This window comes from Chelon labrosus, assembly GCF_963514085.1.
Source record: "Chelon labrosus genome assembly, chromosome: 12".
NCBI classification, from domain to species: Eukaryota; Metazoa; Chordata; class Actinopteri; order Mugiliformes; family Mugilidae; genus Chelon; species Chelon labrosus.
Genome location: NC_140345.1, coordinates 2065772 through 2078871, shown reverse-complemented (window position 1 = coordinate 2078871; position 13100 = coordinate 2065772). Strand labels below are relative to the sequence as shown.

Sequence of the window (13100 nt, the reverse complement as noted above, 5' to 3'; positions counted from 1 at the left end):
TGACTATAAACCACTCTTGTGTCAGCACAGTAAATCTGAAACTTCAGCAAGCGGCCAGTTAGTTTAACTTAGCATGGAGACTGCAGAAAGGGGGAAACAGTACATTTGCTTTGGTCAGAAGGTTTCAAAATCTTCCTTTAAAGTCACCACTAATCAGCTGCTCAACAGGAAGCATGCACAAACATAAAGAGTTGCTTACCATCAAATACCATAGCAATAAAAAAAAGAAAGTTAGAGACAGCTATAAATTGTCGTAGAGTTGGCTCCTCCTGAATCACTCTGATCAACATGGAGAATGAGCTGAAACACTGTGGACAGAAGTTCAACTAGTGGCAACGCAAAAAACTAGACCAGTGGCCCAACAGTGGACAGCATACAACCGCTTGCTTGGCATGTCACGGCTTTTGGAGTCACAGCTTAATAATATATTAAGTGAATGTGCAGTCCCAGAAACAGAATGGGAGGAAATCATCAAATGACCTCTTGACCTTCCATCTAAACTCTATGGCGGATGCACATACCACTGGATTTACTGACTGGATTTCCCAGATCTTTGTAAAGCATACAGCATTTTTATTTATTTCATATTTTTTTGCAACCTCCCTGACCTTTCCTTCTGAAACACCCATCAAACTACAATGTTCCATTCTGAACGATAAATACAAGAACATATTCCAATTTTATACATTCAGTTGATCTAGAGGAATATTATCTATTTTTCCCAACCCAAGGATTATTTCAGATCAAATTCTTCGAATAGTAAGACAATCATCATCGTATGTTCTTTCTACCTGCACTTTAGGTGTAATTCATATCACAGCCTCTAGAGGCAAAAAAAGTATGCATGTCTTTCTCATTTTATACCTGTTTTGAAATGCTAAACATTATAGTACCTTCCATAATTAAAATACATATATATATGTGTGTGTGTGTGTGTGTGTGTGTGTGTGTGTGTGTGTGTGTGTGTTTCCTGTGGTTGTTTGGCGTCTTTTAGGTTTTTAATGATGGATAAATAAGTGAGCAACTGCTCCTGTCTGCCGCTGTGCTTGTATTAATTACCAAACACACGGAGCTTTCTGTTTCAAAAGAGGAAGAGGTGCGAGAAATCATGTGACAGTTCCTCATAAATATAAACCAGGAACACACGGCCACATTTGATCCGAGGCAGAAGCAACGATGAGTCCGACTGGTAAAGGCAAGTGAAAAGTTATTACAACTTTAACTAAATGCTTCTCCTGTTAATGTCCCGATCTAAAAGAAAGGGATTTAAAGGAAAGAGAACATGAATAGCGTCGTCGTTGCTTTTACTTTCGTTTTTCTTTAGTTTTTTTTCCCCCTATTCAGTTTCTTTTGTTCTCAGGGTCCAGGTGTGTTATTCAAGCTTCAGACATGTATTAGTACATTTCCTCCCACTGTGTTGAAGTGTGACTGTAGTGGTTAATAATGACTTTATAATAATACAATTACTCAAATAAATCATTATCTCCTCTGGTAGTTTAGAGAGTATTTAATCGGATTATGTATAGTTAAGCTGGGACGTTTGCTTGCTTGGTATTTTTGTCAAGACATTTAGCTCCATAAAAATCCCGCTCTCTCTTTTCATCGTTAGTATTAATGAAATTAGTAATAAGATAGAGAAGAGAAGAACAAAATAACCTATCAGTGTTAAACCACCATAGTTAAGTTTTACTTGGCTAAGTGCTCAACTTAAACTAAGTCATATAAAAGTGTACAGAGTTTCAAATTCTGGAAACTCTTAAGATCTAGATTAAAAGGATTCTTAAATGATGCCTGTAGAACATCCATCTCTTACATTCATAAACAATGATTGTCTTTTTATTTTAACATCAAACATGCCTGTCAGCTATTGGAACAACTTTCTTTCTAATCCTGTTATTAACTTCACGTCTGTTGGTGACTCACTGGATATTTTGCTTGTTCATTAGTTTCATTTCTGGTCTCATGATCATTGCGTCAATTGGATGTCTATATACAGTTTGAGAGATTAAGGTTTGTGGAAGTGATACTTAGACCGCTGCCGTCTATATGACTGATATCTAACACCAAGACTGTAAATACAGTGTCATGTGAGATGTATAAAATGTGTTTTTAATAAGTTTGTTTGCTATATATAATGCAACAATGCGACAAGATAAATTATTTTTATTTACAGCCTCAAAGTCAAACCTTCAAAGACAGTAGAAACCTGAAGTGGCGTTTTTGCAGATCAGTTAGCAGATGAATGATTGCATTCCTCACAGACATCAATATTGGAAATATGCATAGTTTTCAGTGCTTTAGGTGCATGTTCATTAGGGGCAAACAGCACGTGTGCATGCCATATTTGCATGTAAAACTTATTTTCAAGGGTTAGAGTTGCAGTGTAGGACTTTGTCGGGGACATGTCTTGACCTGACAACAACAACAGCAGGAAATGCTCAGGCAGATCAGACAGTGCTGACACTCTGTAGCAAAATGTCGATTGACACGAGCGTGTGAAACAACCTGATATCAGACCAGGTAAAACTCAAAGTCTGTCACTGGGGTTGATTTCAACTTCTTTCATACAAATGGAAACATCTGTTCTTTAATTTCCTGTTCTGTTCACTTTGCAGCAGTACAGTATTTTCAATTTAGAATGTGCAGTTTTTGTGGCTGTATATTTGCTCTAAAATGTTCTGAGGAAAGTTAAAAGTTTTGTGATATATAAAAAAAAGCAAAATGTACATAAAGTTAAATTAATATGAAAATTAAATGTAGCCTGTCACATAACTCTGAAGAAAGTTAATAAAGCCATAAAAAGACACAGCTCCCATGTGGGTATAAATACTAAATCACTTCCTCCTCATACAGCAACACTATAAACAGAAAAAGTACATGTTGTTCTTATACTACTGTGGAACTGCATGGCATTATGACAATAGGCCCACTGGCATTGGTGCATCTGAAAAAAACAAGCTAAACTAGTTGATCGCAAGCAATCATAAAGCAGTCCATGCCGTGGCGAAGTCGTCCCCGAGCGGGACGAGGTAGAGGCATAAGCGGGTGAGACACTGCCTGAAAGGAGGCAAAGTGTCTGCGGAGGAATCTTCTGACAAGTGAATGAGAGTCAAACTTGGGCAGTTCAGAGCAACATTGGGAGCCTGTTATTGTACTCTTGAGAGAGTTTGTGTTCTGAAGAATCTTGAAGCAGAGTTTGCAGGTTTAGTGAGAAGGTAAACTTGTGAGACAGGTAACCAGACTACAGTCAACCTACAGTATCTTAAGAAAAGACAAACAAGCTGTGGTTTACCAGAGAAACCACACTGATAATAAACAAGTAAATGTCAAGGGCTTTATTATTGTCTTGTACTTCTGCCAACATTTAATGCAACCCCTGAAAATATTTTGTCGTGTCTAATGCCCCCGGTGTCTGGGAAGCTGAATCTCAGTATTTTTTATGTAGTGAAACCCATCTTTCAGTTTCTGACTTGAGGCTTGATGCCTGGCAAATTGTTTTCTCTGTGTTTCCGTCATCATCCGTCTCCTCAAATGTCAGGTGACATCCTGCCTTTTCATGTGGTCCCTGCTTCTCTGTGTGTTTGCAGGCCTGATGTTGGGGAGCCTGCTGCTCATCTCCTTGTGCACAGGGGCTACAGCTACATTTGACAGCAGACTGGACACCCACTGGGAGCTGTGGAAGAAGTCACACGAGAAGAATTACCAAAATGAGGTATGTGGTTAGAGTAAAGGTATACCCCAAAAAAGTTTTCTCTTCCCATTGCAGGCCACTATATGTAAGGTTTAGCATCACACTATACAGTACTTGACCTTGTGTTCTCTTATATATCTTTGTGTAAAGGCGGAGGATGCGCGCCGCAGGGATTTGTGGGAGAAGAACTTGATGCTTATTACGCAGCACAACCTGGAGGCCTCCATGGGGTTTCATTCCTACGATCTGAGCATGAACTTCATGGGAGACTTGGTGAGATACTTGTCTGTTTCATTTTATAGATGCAAGATTATCATTTGTATTTATATTGGAAGTAGGACTGGATAGATTCTGAGTCAGATCTCTGCAGCTAGCTTTACTCTATGATAATTAAGTTTGATGCAAAGTTGTTTGTGGATATCGAACTTTAAAATGCAAAAGATATGAATCATAAAGCATACTGTATCTTCAAATGCCACAAATTACATGCCAAGCCTTAAATAGACAATTTGATTCAGAAAAACCCTCTAAATATGAACCCTCTGAGGTCTACAGTATAATTGGCCATTTTTGACTACTTTTGGTTTTACCTTTATATTTCATCTTTAAAACAGTTCATCTTGCCTTGTTGGGTATCATTCTTTTCAGCACAACCTCACATGTGTGATTTTACAGTTATTTTTTAATTTTGACATACTGTATTAACACAGTGGTCCTAAAACCACACTAAAAACATAAAATCCGAGTAGGAAAAACCACAAACGTATTTAACGAACCATTTTTATAACTTAGAATGCAATCTAAACTGTAAATTTCAAAAGCTTATGTAAAAATTTAGCAAACCACAAGTTTGTCTGTAAATCTGTAAACAAGTTATTTACAGCTATTTACACTGAAATGCAGGAAATGCATCAGGCATTTTTTGTACAACTACTTACAACCATTTACAAAACTATCAGGCTTCACAACATGTAATGTCTAATAAGTAAGGTAAGTAAATAAGTATGGTCACAAATGTCTCAAATCTCAAAACTCGCTTCTCTCTTTCACTGTTGTTATTCCATAGATTGTTTATAGTGTCACTCCCACAGAATTTCCCTCTTCCTTAGCAACCATTGCTATATAATTTTCTGATTGGCTGATGTGATGCATTTCTCCACCAATAGGACAGAAGGTGAAGCCCGACTTCCCCCACCCACAGAATTTGCACATGGTTTATGTGGTGATGGACAGAAGAGTAACAGCATCGTAGTCATACACATCTCTTGAGCACAGTGGGGTTGAATGTGTTTTTTTCTGTATCAGTTGAAACACGCCCACATAATGAAATCCAAATTACAAGTTACCAGACTTGTATTCTCTTAAGAATTAAGCAGTGTTAGGCCAGGGTGTGGCACTGACACAACAGGGTATTCAACACTGAACCTGGACCTTATCCCAGCTTCAGTGTAAACAGAACCTCTCAACCTAAAATGTCCTGTTTATGAATATACCCAACATATCCAAAATTGTAAGCAACAGTGAAACAGCAGTGAAAAGTGTGTTTGACATACACTGACTTGCCAATTCATTAGGTACACCAGTGAAAACGAATGCATTCATCAATCCTGCACTAAATCTTAGCTTACCCACTGTATCTCTGCCAGCATTCAGGATCAAAGCCAAAGCTAAATATCCTGAGACAGCCACACAAGCACTAAAGAGGTTTTCTGCAATGAACATGAACTAAACTTAGGAGTACACTGGACAAGATTAAAAAACACACTTGGCGTTGCTGTTTACACACTGTATATAATAACAAACAATGACCAGTCTGCAAGAACATTGTCAGTATTGAATATTGAAACCAATATTGACCAATTCTTCACAACCAATAACTTCAGTAGGGACTAATTGGCTGGATTTGGTGCTAAAAGCTACAGATAGGTTAGAGAGAGTTTGTTTGATTCTGGAAAAAGGTTGTCTTTTGAGTGTAATATAAATCACTTGTAGGGCAAAAAATAGTAACAAACAGTCTTATTTCCTTACAAAAGCATGAATTCATTTACTTTTTAACAGTAATGTGAAATTGCAAAGCTGAAAACTGTGAAATGTTGCTAACAAACAGTTAACAGACTAATTAAATAAAAGAAAAAACTTGAAATATAATGAGAAAATGCACTGCAGGGACTTTGCTTTAACCACATGTAGAATGTAAATGAGTAAATATTGCTGCTAACAACTTGGCTTCATCTTTTTACCCTCTGGCTCTTCCAGCTTTACTTTCTCTGAGTAGCTGTAGTTTTTTCGGCTCTGCGTGGCCTTTGAGACTTGACTGAAGTAATGAGATGATTTCTGCTCCCAGCTTGACCACTGATCAAGCTCACTAGGATGCGCATGCAGTATGTACTGAACAGCCTTCAGTATATTCTGGTTCTAACTTAATGAATGACTAAAGCTCTCAGACCGCATGCTGGAATATTAACTAAGTGGAGTTTGGTCTGTGTTCTTTAACCTGCCTCACACCAGCCTGTGCCAGAGAATGTTTTGTGATTTTCAGACGGACTTAAGTCCACTTTATTGATTTATTGACTTCATCTATGCCACAAGAAACATGTCTGATTCCTGACCTAACCAGAGTCCTCACTCTGCTAAATCAAGGGGCCAAAGGTGAAACTGTATTTTAATCAGAGGATGAAACATGTTTATCTGGTCGACTGTTTGGCTTGGATTTTATCTGGGCACTAAAATATGTTCTCATAAAAGTCTGTTAATTTTCAAATGATCTCATGCAGCGACAACCATAAAGAACCAAAGGACAAGTTTTCCTTTTGAAAGGGTTATTTTTTCATACCTATTATTGGTTAGAGTATATTCAAATTAATTAAACCTTTTATAATTTTATAGTTCTTAATGAAAAGCAACCAGTTAAAATCAAAGCTTAAACAAGGTAAACAGGACTCTTTTGAGTTTTCCTGAAGAAGTTTCACTTAAAATCAAACAAATCCAGTTACCTTTGTTTTAGCCTTGTTTTTAAGATATATATCTTCACAGACACTGAAGAATAATTATTATTAATAGAACATTTTCAGAAATAAAGACATAAGTGTTTCATAATAGATGCATTTAATATCTAAAACTAGAAAAGCCGCCTTATAGAACTACCTGGATAAACCACAAAGAATTAGGAAAAGTAAAATGAATTGAAAGTTGCTGATTTCAGACACGCATGAATAAATAAAATATAGTTTTATGTCATTGTCAAGTCATTCTAAATCTATTTGTGCCCCTCAGTTGTTGATCATTTCACTCTTTTTATCTTCTTATTCATCATAGACAGAAGAAGAGATCCTGCAGCATTTTGCCACACTCACTCCCCCCACTCACGTCCAGAGGGCGCCATCTCCCTTTGCAGGGACATCAGGCACAGCCCTACCAGACACCGTGGACTGGAGACAGAAGGGCTGTGTCACCAGTGTCAAGATGCAGGTGAAAGCACATATTCAGTGTGATTCATACAGTCAGTAACTCCTTCAATTCTTCAGCATCGATTAGTGTTGTGGGTGAAGCTGAAACGTCTTATGTCGCATTCTGATAAAATCAGCAGTTTAGCCATTCCTTTACCACATCCATCCAGTTCTTGATTTTCTGAATCAGTTCATGTTCACACAGGAAGTTGCCACCACTGCTGCTAGTTTAGAAAGGTTTTTTTTTTTTTTGTGCTTTGTTTTGCCGCATCATTGCCACTTCTTTTGTGCAGAAGAGTTGCTTCCACAGTAAAGGCTCTGAGTCCAACTCATTAAGCAGCAGTTACTTTAAATTATATAACTTCAAAGCCAGAATTAACCTCAGCATAGGTGTTTGATCTAGTCATGGGAAGTTAATATTTAAATTTAAAAAAAAAAAAACATTTGTGCAGAGACGAAAATCATGCCATTTGCAGACTGCTTACTGAATCTGAGTTTTTTAAGTCCAACTCATCACAAACTCATGTTGTGCAGATGAGTATCATTCAACCAGAGACACACAAGTATTGATTTTGGCATTCCTTCCGTTCTGTGCAACGTGTTAAATATAATTGCCAAACAAAACATTTTCTCAAAGAGACAATGGAGTAGTTTAACCTCTGAAACTCTGTTGGACCTTCTGCTGACTCCATCTTTATAAACTCGTGTTCTGCTGCCAAACTTGAAAATATGTATAAAATCCATTTGATGTAATGCCATAGCTTTAGGAGTGCTATTGGACTGGAAATGTTTTTCTCAGTGTTTATCTAATATATTATCAATAAAGTTTTGATTAATATAGGGAATGTAATAATTTATCTCGACATTTTATGACAGTGTAGAGTAGAGATTTGTGTTAAAGTGCATGGAGAAGGTTTGGAATGTTAAAACTTCTGACACATTCTGAAATTTGTGTTTTTAAATCCAGGGTTCTTGTGGCTCTTGCTGGGCCTTCAGCGCTGCAGGGGCTCTGGAAGGACAGTTAGCCAAGAATACGGGAAAACTGGTGGACCTTAGTCCCCAAAATCTGGTGGACTGTTCTGGCAAATATGGCAACCTAGGCTGTAATGGAGGCTTCATGGACAAAGCCTTCCAATACGTCATCGACAACCAGGGCATTGACTCCAATGCTGGATACCCCTATACAGGAATGGTGAGTGCATTAAAGTGTTAAAGAGTGCTTAAACACAAACTATAGCTGGTCAGACCGAATATAAAGACTTGTATATAACCTTAAAAAATCCAGCTATGATGTCCATGACCTCATTGGCAAACAAGGCTTCATCAGAGTATCCAAGAGTAGAACCTTACTCATTTGATTAACCAACCCTCCCCAGAGAGAACGGTGTAGATTTAAAGGTGCTGATTTACCATCAAAAGTGAAGCCAAAGCAAGTAGAGCTCCCCCTGGTGACGGGCTGCAGTATAGATCATAAGCTCCACCCCCTCCTTGTTAGTTGATGGGACTGGGGCCAAACTACAACACTAAGGCACTCGTCAAACAGAAAATTTTCAAGGACGATTTCTGTTATTTCAGGTAGTTAATGCATACTAATGTATACTCAAGTGTCTATTTTTTTTTTTCTGATAAGTTTCACTTTACTTAGTTATTTGATGCTATAGACACATGATGAGTACAAGTTGCCATGCAGTAGGACAGTGGGAGTGGGAAAAATATATAAATAATTAAGTACAGTGTATAATCCAACATTTCTATGTAACTGGTGGAGGTAGAGCAGAGCACAGTATGAATTAAATGAAATCACGAGTGAGTCTGGCAGAAGTGTTTGCGGGTCATTGATAACGCAGCTCTGCATGACTCGACTCTCAGACCGTACTGCCCAAGAGGCTGGCTCCAAACTCCAAACTCACAACATGCTGCCGTATGTATCCCTAGGAAAATAGTGTCAGTTCAGCCAATACATGGAAGTGGAAACACATTGTCCATATTTATATACAGTCTATGTGATTTACAGTTGGTGTTTACAACCGCTTCTGGATAAAGTCCTTTAAGGGCCATGCCACAGTTGGCCCCTCTCCAGTGTCAGGCAGTCTTTGTGGCCTAGTTTCTTTATCTGTATAAAGGTCTGTAGCCCTTTGTCTCTCAGGTAATGGTAGCTCTTCCGGTTTCTCCTTTTAAATGACAAATGTTAACTTCTGACACCTGCATGGATGAAGAGTTATTTCCTTTTGCGCAGTCTTAGAACATTTGTGCCAGCTTGCTGTAGTCTTTAGTTGTGATTGGAGAAGGGACTATTCCCTATCATTCACAAACTCGTAAATAGAATAAAACAAGAAGTCTGGGCAGTTTAAGGACATAGATCTAATTTTGTTCTTTCGGACTGAGGTACTAAATCACAGTGTTCATTTTAAGTGAGAAGAGAAGACGCTGTTTACTGTTAACACATTTTTTGTATGAGACAACAATGTGGGTGTATGAACAGCAACAAAAGTTAAGTCCAACCCCCAGGCTGCAGACAGCAACACTCTTCTCACTTGTTTCCGTGGTCAGCTGTTAATGTCTCTTTGGAGCAACAATAAATTAATCGGAGCGGACAACATGTTTGTCCTGCAGGCTTCATCTGGTTCGCTGCTGTTGGTGTGGAGAAGGAGGGCAGTTCTGAACCGATTCGACAGATTGTTCTAAACCCACAGAGGTGTTTTAGTTTTAATTTATCCAAAAAATGAATAAAAACTCTCTGTAATGTCAAATATTATCCCAATAACCTCAGTGACTTTCATGTTTCAATTCAGCTACTAAGAACATTTACAAGAGAAAGAATTATTTAATATTTTCCCCCTAACCAGTATTTTTATGTTTAGAAATTTACAGTGGCTGCAGGTCCTCATGTGGGATTTGTGTTAGGTGTCATGTTGCCCAAACAAAACATTTAATATTCAGGGACTTAGGGCTTTACTGCTTTGAGGCATGACGTGCAGCCACTTCAAGAACCTGTGTGACAAACAAACAAACAGCTAGAGTGGTTTATTTTTATATTAATTTGCATCGCAGAGTATTCATAGTCACAGTTTGACCAAGCTGTTTTCAATCAGTGATGAAATCAGTAAGAAATAATCAAATCATTAAATACTGTATTTCATGACAAAACTTAATTTTCAGTTGGTTTGGGCCGGCCTCATGCAGATGAGGCCCTCCGTACGAGCTGGGTTCTGCTCAATGGGAGTTTTTAATTGCCACTGTTGCCTTCGTGCTTGTTCTGGGGGTTTCAGGTCTGGTTTTGTGAAGCGTCTTAAGACAATATGTATTATTATTGACGCTATATAAATACAATTTAAGTGGATTCAATTGTATTACCTCCCTGTTAGCTTGATTTTGCCTTAGGTCAACTTTCTACATCATATATGAGCCAATTAACATTTTAGAAAGTATTTTATTCTTTGTATTCTTGGTCAGTTCTTTCTTTAATAGGACTGGGCATATCAGATTTGTTAACACCAGTTTGTCCTCTAACTTCAGACTCAGCCTTGCCGCTACAACCCTGCGTACCGTGCCGCCAACTGCTCCACTTACAACTATCTGCCTCAAGGTGATGAGGGGGCTCTAAAGCAGGGGCTCGCAACTATTGGACCTATTTCGGTGGCAATTGATGCCACACGGCCAAGATTTGCTTTCTACAGGAGTGGTAAGTCACACAGCTGCACATTCTTGCATCTATAGAGACTGCAAGAGATTGGAAGCGATTGGAAGATCCAAATATTTTTAAAAAGATTGGAGGATGGATGGGTGGCACAGTGGTGAGGTGGTTAGCACTGATGCCTCACAGCGAGAAGGTCCCGGGTTCAACTCCATGGGCCGACTGGGCCTTTCTGTGTGGATGTTCTCCCTGTGTCTGCATGGGTTCTCTCCGGGTTCTCCGGCTTCCAAAGACTTCTGATTAGGTTAATTGGTGATTCTAAATTGGCGTGTGTGGGTGTGAGTGTGAATGGTTGTCTGTCTCTCTATGTTAGCCCTGTGGTAGACTGGCGACCTGTCCAGGGTGTACCCCGCCTCTTGCTTGATGACAGCTGGGATAGGATCCAGCAGACCCCGCGACCCTTAACAGGAACAAGCAGTTACAGAAGATGAATGAATGGAGGATGAGAACGTGGTTGGATAAGGGGTTTTCTTTATGCTTAAGCAAAGCTTACTTGCACAAGACTTGGTATCCCTCACCTGCTATATGAGCAAATAAAGAACATCAACATAATAACATATATTTCTTTTTGTTTTTGTGTTTTTCAGGAGTATACGATGACCCGTCATGCAGCAAGCAAGTGAACCATGCTGTGTTAGCTGTGGGCTATGGCACACTGAACGGACAAGACTACTGGCTAGTAAAGAACAGGTGAGATGTTTTAACTGTTGCAGGACTTTTCAATAACAAACCATTCTATTGGTGCCCTTGCCAAATAGTTTCACACTACTGATTAATCTAATCACCAGATAAACTTAATGGTTGTCAGGCCCTGACTCAAAAGCAGAGAAAGATTAACGGCAGATGCCAGCTTTAATAAACAGGACCAATATAAGCCTCTCAACGAAGAGAGAAAAAATAAACAGGTAACAGAACTTTAGAGAAATCAAAATCACTTCTGGAGGAGGCAAACAAAAACGGCTGTGGAAAAGGTTCAGTGAATTCACCGTGGCCAGCAAGTAGCATCTAGGAAAGTTCAAAAAAATCATTTGATCCTCCAGATAAACTGTATATATACACTTACTGGCCACCTTATTAGGTACACCAGTTCAACTGCTCATTGATCTGGTGTACAACACAAATGTCTAATAAGACAATCAAGTGGCAGCACCTCTGTCCATTTAGGCATGTAGACATGTTCAAGGTGATCTGCTGAAGTTCAAATTGAGCATAAGAATGCTGAAGAAAAATGAATGTGAATGTGGTATGATTTATGGGCAGGTCTATTTTAGAAACTGCTGATATACTGGGATTTTCGCGCGAAATCATGTCTAGAGTTTACAGAAAAGAGAAAATATCCAGTGTGCTGCAGTTCTTTGCACAGAAATACTTTGTTGATGCCAGAGGTCAGAGGTTGATAGAAGGGCAACAGCAACTCAAATAACCACTTGCTATAACCAAAGAACACCCAACACATCCAACCTTGAAGAAGAATATGGCCGACAGCAGCACGCACCACATGCCACTCCTGTCAACTTAGAACAGGCTACAACAGGCCACAAGGCCTCACCAAAACAGGTGGAAAAAATGTTGCATGGTTTCATGGGTCTCGATTTCTGTTGCAACATTCGGATGATCTGGTTAGAATTTGTCGTAAACAACATGATCCACGTTGAAAGAAGAAGTGAAATAAGGAAGTCAGACTGCAGAGAAAAGCACATTGAATCAACAAGCACAAAAACAGATGGTATATTCTGTTCATTTCAGGTTCATTGCTGGCGTGAGTACAGCATTTGACTGGCATTTAACATCACTCAGCACATGAAAAACATCACATCCCTTTTTGAGGTTTAAAACCTGCTCTTTGCAGTTAATAATGTTTTTTCTCTTTCTCTATCCTCATCCAGCTGGGGAACTACTTTTGGAGATCAGGGCTACATCCGGATGGCACGCAACAAGCACAACCAGTGTGGCATCGCTCTGTATGCCGTCTATCCCACCTTGTAGCTTCAGAGGAAACTGAAGTGAATCTGTGGATCAAAAGTAATAATATAAGATCATTTTTATTCATTTACTACAACTCTTCAAGTACTAAGGTCCCAAACCCGAACATTTTTTTGTAAAAACATACTGGATAATTAGTTTCTTTGCATGTAATCACTGACATTCTTACACAAACTAAAAGCACTGCACTTGATACCTATTGTGTGGATGTGTGTGTGTGTATCTGTAATAAAGAGACATCAGTTTACCAATCAGACCACTGTCAATCTTTATTTAAATATCACAT

At 38.8% G+C, this 13100-nt stretch overlaps 1 protein-coding gene across 1 annotated transcript; it reads left to right on the top strand.

Moving 5' to 3' along the window:
- The first annotated feature begins 1057 nt into the window (after positions 1–1057).
- On the top strand, positions 1058–13100 carry ctss2.1 (cathepsin S, ortholog2, tandem duplicate 1). Its single transcript, XM_084557330.1, has 8 exons — positions 1058–1195; positions 3588–3712; positions 3842–3964; positions 7007–7159; positions 8105–8329; positions 10654–10819; positions 11419–11521; positions 12718–13100. Exons 1-8 carry the CDS (start codon positions 1177–1179, stop codon positions 12815–12817), a joined length of 1014 nt encoding a protein of 337 aa, XP_084413456.1. The 5' UTR covers positions 1058–1176; the 3' UTR covers positions 12818–13100.